This window comes from Coptis chinensis, chromosome 6 (genome assembly GCF_015680905.1).
Source record: "Coptis chinensis isolate HL-2020 chromosome 6, ASM1568090v1, whole genome shotgun sequence".
NCBI classification, from domain to species: domain Eukaryota; kingdom Viridiplantae; phylum Streptophyta; class Magnoliopsida; order Ranunculales; family Ranunculaceae; genus Coptis; species Coptis chinensis.
In genome coordinates, this window is record NC_141461.1 from 96,394,620 (window position 1) to 96,402,443 (window position 7,824).

Here is a 7,824-nt window from a genome sequence, read left to right on the forward strand (position 1 = left end):
GGGGTATTATGCGTAATAAAAATACCCGGATTAATTTAAGAGGCCACGATCATTATAGGATATGCTACTAGTAGAGATTAATAAAAAATAACTTGGCTGACGAAAATGTTCTTATAGCGAAATTATTAATGATAAATGATGATATCAGTCCGTTTTTGTCATAAAACCGTAATTATTGGTCAATTTATAATTAGCGGTCAATTTATTTTATTTGTTTGGGCCTAAATCTATCGTCCTAAACGAGGGAGGGAAAATGTTTCCCGCCAGAAATAGAATTATTTTTACAGATAAAATTCAATTACTAATTTCTTAAACTGACGACGATGGAAGAATTGAAGAAATGGACAGTGACATACACGAAACACTTAAAACAAAAGAGGAAACTTTATCAAGACGGTGTTTTACAACTTCACTGTTCTAACGGCACTCACAAGGTACGTCTAATTGTTTTGTTTCTCGATATTTTTTATTTGGGACTGGGCTAAAATTTTGAAATTTGGTGTTTTGCAGTTTTTTCTTTATGATGAGAATGGGATGGTGATAGATAGTAGGTTCTTGAAGAAGGGTGAAGCAGTTGAATGTGGTAAAACATTGAATTTGAGTGGTTATCTTGTTGATATTTTGGATATTGAAGACAAGTCTAAGTCTTTGTTATCGGATTTGAAAAACGTTCAAGAAATGGTTAAAAAACCTAGACAAAAGTTTGGCACATTGCATGGTAAAATGGCTGGAATTAGTTTGGTTTTTCGTTTGTTACGCCTTCATTGGATATGATTCATTTTTAATAATTCTAGTATATTGCCTCTGTGATAGGGACTGAACTTAAACCATCGCATTTGAAACACTTTGAAGAAAAAGTAAAAGAAGAAGAAAAGGAAAAAACAACAGGTTTGTTATGTGTGTTTGCTAATTAGACAAACAAACTTGATGCATTTGTTACAGCTGATTTATATTTATTAGTCATTGTTTTAACATTTTAACAACTGATGCAGAATGGCATGCTTTATACACCATGCAAAAAACTCAAAAAGCTAAAAAGTACCATGATGGGATTCTGCGCCTTGTAGTTGGTCTTTCCCACACTAAGCAGGTTAGTTCACATATGTTTGCATTTTTCTGCCAAAGGATCTCTAGTTTTTCTGTTCGACAATGATAACAAGGCCTCTCATAATAATGAAGTGATTTCTTCAGCTGAATATTGAAACTAATTCTTAGTATGGCGGTGTGCAGGTCTTCCTTTATGATGATAGTGATAAACTCTTAGAAAGTAGGTTCTTGAAGAAGGATGAAGTAGTAAGATCTTGGAGAAAACATTAACATTTGAAGGTTATCTAGTTGATATTGGGAATCTTGAAGAGAACTGTCAGCCTATACCAGATTCGAATGTTCAAGGAAGGGCTAAGCGATCTATAGAGAATTTTGGTAGACTCAATGGTAAAAATGCTGGAAATAGTTCATCCTCCGTGGGTAAGGACTTTCTTCATTTGGATTACTTTGTCACACCTTATCGTGTTGCTCGGTTCTTCAGTTGATTCGTTTTTTTTTTAGAGAACGGAAGTGGCTTAGGAAACAATTTAGCTCCAGGAAATCGTCCAAGTGTGACACATAATATTCAAGGAGGTTACTCTTTCTCATCTCCAGATTACTTTTAAGCTTTATGATTTTATGATCTTAGTTGTGTATAACAAGTATTTTTTAAATGAGTGTATTAAAGTCTGCATGGTGTTATGGTAAAAAGGCCGGATGTAGATCATGTGTAATGAAGAGACATCTATTTCACTATCAGTGTGTTGATTTGTTGTTTACTAGTTCTGATTCTCTGTAGTTTTGGGTTGTTCACTTAAATGCATTTTTTACTTCTCGTTATGTTTTCAATTTCAGCGAGCAAAAGTAGTGGCTTGGGAAAAAACGTAGAACCTGACAAGCAACCAAATGCGAATAACAAAAGAGGTCAGCTTTTTGTAGATTCACCGAAGGCCTTCTTGATGTTCTGGTAGAGTTATTAACAGTGCTTTATATGTTTTTCTGTCAGTTTTTATGGTATTAGAGTAAATTCATTTAATGCCTTGGGTGGTTATTAAAGTGTGACAAATGATTGTTTTAGTTTAGGTATACATGTCATATGTACTCCATCCATTATGTAAAACATATAGTCACACACTGATGGGTAAGGAACAAGTGAATTTTATCATCTGAAACATTAGGATTAAGAAAAGAAAACCAACCGCTTTTTCTATTCCCTTATGATATTTAAAAACACGACTTATTTTTTTTTCACTGCAGATTTATCTGTTTTATAGTATTAGTCATTATTTGATATCTTAAAGAATGAATGCAGAATGGGTTGCTTTATACACCACACAAAAACTCAGAAAGCGAAAAAAGTTTCATGATGGGGTCCTACGACTTTCAGTTGGTGTTTGCCAGAGGAAGCAGGTTAGCTCATATTACATACCTAAGGATTCCTAGTGATTCAGTTGGACAATGATGCCAAGTGCCTTACAGAGTTTGGATTTTATTAGTTAAGTGTTAACCAGTAGATGACTAGTGTTCTATTCTGACTTTTGTCATTGCTGGTATCTGGGTTGTATCTTGGAGGCTTGCATAGGCCCCACTGAGCACCAAGCCTATTCATCTTGACATTTCAGCTGGCCATGGGCCAACTTTTAAAGGTTTCTGTTTTGTTCTGTCTCAGTACTGAAACCTGGTTGAGAACTTGGGCTGGGGGTTCACGCCAAGGCATTCTGCTACATGAATACTACATGCACATATCATGAGACCGAGTGAGAAAAGCCTAACGAGCCCCTCCTCTCCCTCTCTCTTTCCCCCTTTCTTCCTTTGACCATCAATATATTTGAAATACCACATTGTATTATGCAACTTCTTCTTTTTTCCTAACTTTTAGGATGTTTTGACACCAAAGCACCATATTTTTGAAAACTATGTCAGTCCATAGTACCAGATGTACTGGGGGAGACCATGAAGTTAGTTGTTTGAGATCTGCCTGTTGACATGCTCTGCTGACCACAGTTGCATAGTTACGACTAAGTAGATAAGTGAAGCATAATGGTCTGGGAAACAATGCAGCACCAGAAAATCGTCCAAGTCTGACTAATAATGTTAGAACAGGTTAGTCTTATTCTTAGACATGCCAAGAAATCTTTATGCATCCTGTAGGTATGACGTCCTGGTAAGAATTCTAAATTCAGATCATCTTATATATTGGGATTTAACTGAAAACAAACAGCTTTGTTCTGTGCTTTTCTAATGAAATGTAGAAACACAACTTTGATGCATTTGTTTACTGCATGGTTATAGTTCTTGCCTTCTTGGTCTTTATTTCGATATCTCACAAATGAATGCAGAGTGGCATGCTTTATACACCACACAAAAAACTCAAAAAACGAAAAAGTATCATGATGGTTTCCTACGACTTTCAGTTGGCATTTCCCAAAGGAAGCAGGTTAGTTCAGATTACTTACGCATTTACTGCATCTGTGTATATTTGCTGTTTCTGTTGGGCATTGATACCCAAGGTCTTTATAAAGTGATGAAACAATTCCTGGAGCACTAGCTATCATAGCTGTCTTTCAATTCCGTTCAATCATTCTGTATTCAGAATTGTTTCAGGTAATACTGCATATCGGCTGTATCTTGGGTAGGCCCCACTAACCAGTGGACAGGGATGCGTTCCCTAGTTTTGATCTAGGATTGAGCTTCAAAGTTTTCGATTTTGTTCAGTTTAAAAATTGAAACCTGATTGAAAACATGGACGGCTCAGGCCAAGGTGTTCTGCTACTTGTACAAATATATGCAGACCACAAGAATAGATTGAAAAAGTTATAATAACTCACTTTCTCTTCTATTCTACCCCCTCCCGTGCCTCTTTTCATCAGCAGTGATTTGCTATCTGAAACTCTCACTATTATAGTTGATGGACTTTCTGTAATAATGATATCGATTATAATCAAGAGTTGAGTTTCATTATAGAGTTCAGTAGTTAACTCTTGGGACATGTGTTAAAGTCGCAATATGGACCGAGTTCTAGTCTTCCATAACTTATTCACCAGAATCTTATAGAAAACAAATTAAGGCTATACTACCAGATTGTACTGGCGGAGATCATGATAATTGTTGTTTGAGGTTCTGTTGACGTATCTGGTGGAGTGTTGGATCAAATTTTTGTTGAACGGTTAAGATGAAGTACTTACAGCTACATTCCCCCTTCTTTCTGATCACCTATTTTATCAGGTCACTTTGTTAAGTAAAGATGGAACTGTTCTGAGCAGTAAGTACCTGAGTTTTTCAGAAGATGTCAGAACTGGGACTAAGCTTGAGCTAACAGGTCATCTGGTCGAGATTGGAGAGGCAATACTTTTGGAAGGAGGTATCAACTTCTTTGTGATATCAAGCTTTTGAACTCATACGTTTTACAATATTTGCTAGCTAGCTAGTTGCAGGTGCTGACTAGCAAAGTCGGTAAAACCTTTGGGTGATGATGATACCAGAGGTCTGCTGCCAGCATCAAAGAGTTACTAATCTCATTTAAAACAGGCTTGCCAATAAAAAAAATATATATTTGCTAGTCTATAAATCGGCTTGAGGCATGCAAAATGACTTTATGCATGTTGGAAGTATAGAATTGATATTTGTATTCCCCTTACTTTACTTTTGTTGGCTGGCAATTCATAACTCCTTTGTTTTGATATTGAAGGAGACATCCAAAATGCCAACTCTTTAGGCACATCATTGGCTTCATGTCCTACCATCTCTACTGTTCATAGGATGAAGTTGAACTCTAGTGACAGAAGAAACAAGACCAAGTCATATGGTTTGTCCAATGCCTCACAATGCTTTTATCACTTGCAGCTGCTCTCAACTCTTAAGCTATGATTACCTTTTTACTGGTTTTACTTTTGACATTAAATGCATGTGTCATGGGCCGACAGGACCTCAAATAATACATCTTCAGGTAAAGATTTGGGTTTATATCCTAAAAGCTTTAATGTAGATAAGGACAAGTTCAGCCAAAGTGGTACTAGAACAGATCCAATACGTGATGGTTTGTCTGCTTCCACATTTCAAGCATTATATAGCGAGATAAGTTTGCGTGTGATATTGGTGTAATAGCAAGTTCCTGTTTTTGCAGCCCACCAAATCTTATTCACTCTTAAAAGGCCAATGAAGGAGGGTATGTCCCCGGCAAAAGAAGCTATTGTGCAGCAGATCGGTTCTTCCCAAGATTCAGATTTAGGTGAGTTTGGTAATCAGGATTTACTTGGCCAAGATGCGTTCGAGCTGAATTTAATGAGGAGAAGCGTAATACACATCCCTGATGGTAATCCAGAAAATTATAACGTAGGCAGTAATGCCCAAGTGATTACTGAGGTTTCACAATCAGAATGTTTTGAAAAGCTTCCTGCTTCAGGTCCCCATAATGGAGGTATTGATTTACCATTACCAAGTTTGGTTGGATCAGACTCTTGCCCTGAAGATCCTGAAAGAAAGAACTGCAAGGAACTTAAGAGCAAAGGAAAAGAACAAGTGGACAAGGATGAGTTCCCTAGTTTTGATCTAGGATTTTAACCATGCATTGAACATACTTTTATGACCCAGTCAACTTTTGTGTGATAATACATTACATGAAAAATATGTATATTACTTGTGCAATAACAAGTTAGAAGTGATACGTTGATCTGAATATAAAATTTCCTTTTAGAATCTATGTTTTCTGATATCAGCTAAAACATAACACAGTTGATGTTAAGATTACTGCAGCTTCTCTTGTGGTCGTTTTTGCACAACTTATGCATGACTTGCAAACTCTAATTAGCTACAGGGATAAGTTGAAGGTGTTGTTCTCTGATCCAAAGACAGCACTAGTATCAACTATCTTAATCTCAGTCTTAGACTCTTCCATGAAGTGGGGTGGGCGGAAGAAATTCAGTGACGCATCTAACGGGTATGTCTTACTTTTTGTGGAAGTTTGACTTTTGCCACTTTCATTTCTTAGGCACAAAATGGCCCTGAAATTCCCTCTGTCACAAAGTTACTGAATAAAGTAGGGATGGAATCACATATACATTTACTCTTCCAAGACAATGTAGACATGAGACAGAGACATCTTCCCGGTTTCTTTGATTAGATCCATGCAACATTTAACATTTCCTTTGTCGATTCTTGATTTCTGTATGAACTTGGGTATTTTCATGACTTCTTAAATTTCACTGAAAAGTCCTAGTGCAACATCCTAGCTGGGACAATCGGACTCGGGAGACTTTCCTAACTCTTAACTAGATACACCCCAGTTCCACAGTTGAATTGGACTGCAACCACTATACCGCCGTCAAAACCATTACCACCAGGTCACGGCGATTACTTGGCGATTACTTCACTGTAGAAAGTCTTCAACATGACTATATATGTTAAGTCGTCATCCCAGTTCCACTACTCTCCGTCGAACATCCCATATCTATGATTGCACAAAAACTCTTTTTCTAAAATGGAGTAAAACTAAGAAACCCTTTGTTTAGTACTTTAGTCTGCCATTAAAATGAGGAGAGATCAAGAAAAACTATGATTTTGTGAGAGAAATAGGGGATTTTGGAGGGGAAATTAGATTTTTTTCTGTGCTCAATGTCCCTCCACCTTTTTTTTTTACCCTTTCCCTTTTTATTTCTCTTGTTTATTATAAAATTTTGTATCTAGTCTGCATTGTTAAATGTCATTTGTCCATCAGTCTATAATTGGTCTCATCATTTTTTCTTTTACTCATTTTGTACACTCATATCATCATATGTGGGATTTGAGATTGCCCACTTACACTAGGGAATTTATGCATCTATACTGTGTTTCTTATTAAGTTCTGCGGCGACTCTCTGTCACTGAATTAAGTTCGATAAAAGTTGGCCTTCCATGCTCGGTGATCTCTGCATGTCGGGCGCACTTGCATCGTTGCATGCAGTTGATGCACACTCTGAGCTATTACAGTTAAAAATGTTCTGTAGGAAGTTACAATTGACTTGTGGTGATCTGTATACAATTGACTTGTCGATTTTGTATATTCTTGAACAAAATTTTCATCGCATTTCAATAATTTAATCACAGGATTAACATTCAACAGCAAAGACTAGAGCAGTTGCAACTTGAGTCTATGAATACATCAAAATCGAACTTGATAATGGGGTGATATGATATGAACTGCTTTCATCACGGAACAATGCTCTCTACAAAGGGTTGAATGACGTACCAATTTTTCGGGTTAATCTCCAAAGATCTTAGTTGCTGCAGCTGGACATCGTAAACATGGTACCCATTTCCAACCTTTAAGATCAAGATTCTGCCATTTTCAAGAGTTGCAGAGTTGCTAGAACATAAATTTCTTAGTGGAAAAATACCTGCAGGCAATACTGCAATAGTGATTGAGGAAATATATCACCCGAAAGTGATAGATTTGCACTGCATCGCTTTTCCCATACTCCCGTGTTGATATTTTTCAAAATCGATCATGCCACTGAGGAGATCTATCATTCCATGCGTCTGGCAAGACAACCTTCTATTTGATGTAATACTTTCTGCATTCTACATAAACAAACTGGAAGTTTTGATTTGTAAAACTTGTCCTCAACAGTGTCAAATGAAACCATGTATGACTCCTCCCGTGCAAACACAGAATGGAACACTCCGTTAATGGAAATTGAACCCTGGGTATAGGCACTGCTCAACTCAATTTATATTCCCCAGTAGAATTAGTGAATGAGCAGCTGACCAGTGACAGGATTACAAACGCACATTTTCCTCCATTTGGCAGAGGGTCTAGTAGTA

At 36.9% G+C, this 7,824-nt stretch overlaps 1 protein-coding gene across 1 annotated transcript; it reads left to right on the forward strand.

The window, feature by feature from the left end:
- Positions 1 to 5,723, forward strand: LOC147495791 (uncharacterized). Its single transcript, XM_086564509.1, has 13 exons — positions 1 to 434; positions 511 to 718; positions 814 to 888; positions 993 to 1,090; positions 1,231 to 1,467; positions 1,549 to 1,620; positions 1,882 to 1,950; positions 2,339 to 2,436; positions 3,366 to 3,463; positions 4,252 to 4,387; positions 4,715 to 4,831; positions 4,950 to 5,062; positions 5,150 to 5,723. The coding sequence occupies exons 1-5, from the start codon at positions 324 to 326 to the stop codon at positions 1,315 to 1,317; spliced, it is 579 nt and encodes a 192-aa protein (XP_086420635.1). The 5' UTR covers positions 1 to 323; the 3' UTR covers positions 1,318 to 1,467; positions 1,549 to 1,620; positions 1,882 to 1,950; positions 2,339 to 2,436; positions 3,366 to 3,463; positions 4,252 to 4,387; positions 4,715 to 4,831; positions 4,950 to 5,062; positions 5,150 to 5,723.
- Positions 5,724 to 7,824: the final 2,101 nt, after the last annotated feature.

What these genes read in the sequence shown, in the direction of transcription:
- LOC147495791 (XM_086564509.1), top strand. Translation starts at nt 324, where the DNA reads ATGGAAGAATTGAAGAAATGGACAGTGACATACACGAAACACTTAAAA. An exon ending in GTTCTAACGGCACTCACAAG is followed by an intron (nt 435 to 510) that starts GTACGTCTAATT and finishes GGTGTTTTGCAG; the next exon opens with TTTTTTCTTTATGATGAGAA. An exon ending in AAAGTTTGGCACATTGCATG is followed by an intron (nt 719 to 813) that starts GTAAAATGGCTG and finishes CCTCTGTGATAG; the next exon opens with GGACTGAACTTAAACCATCG.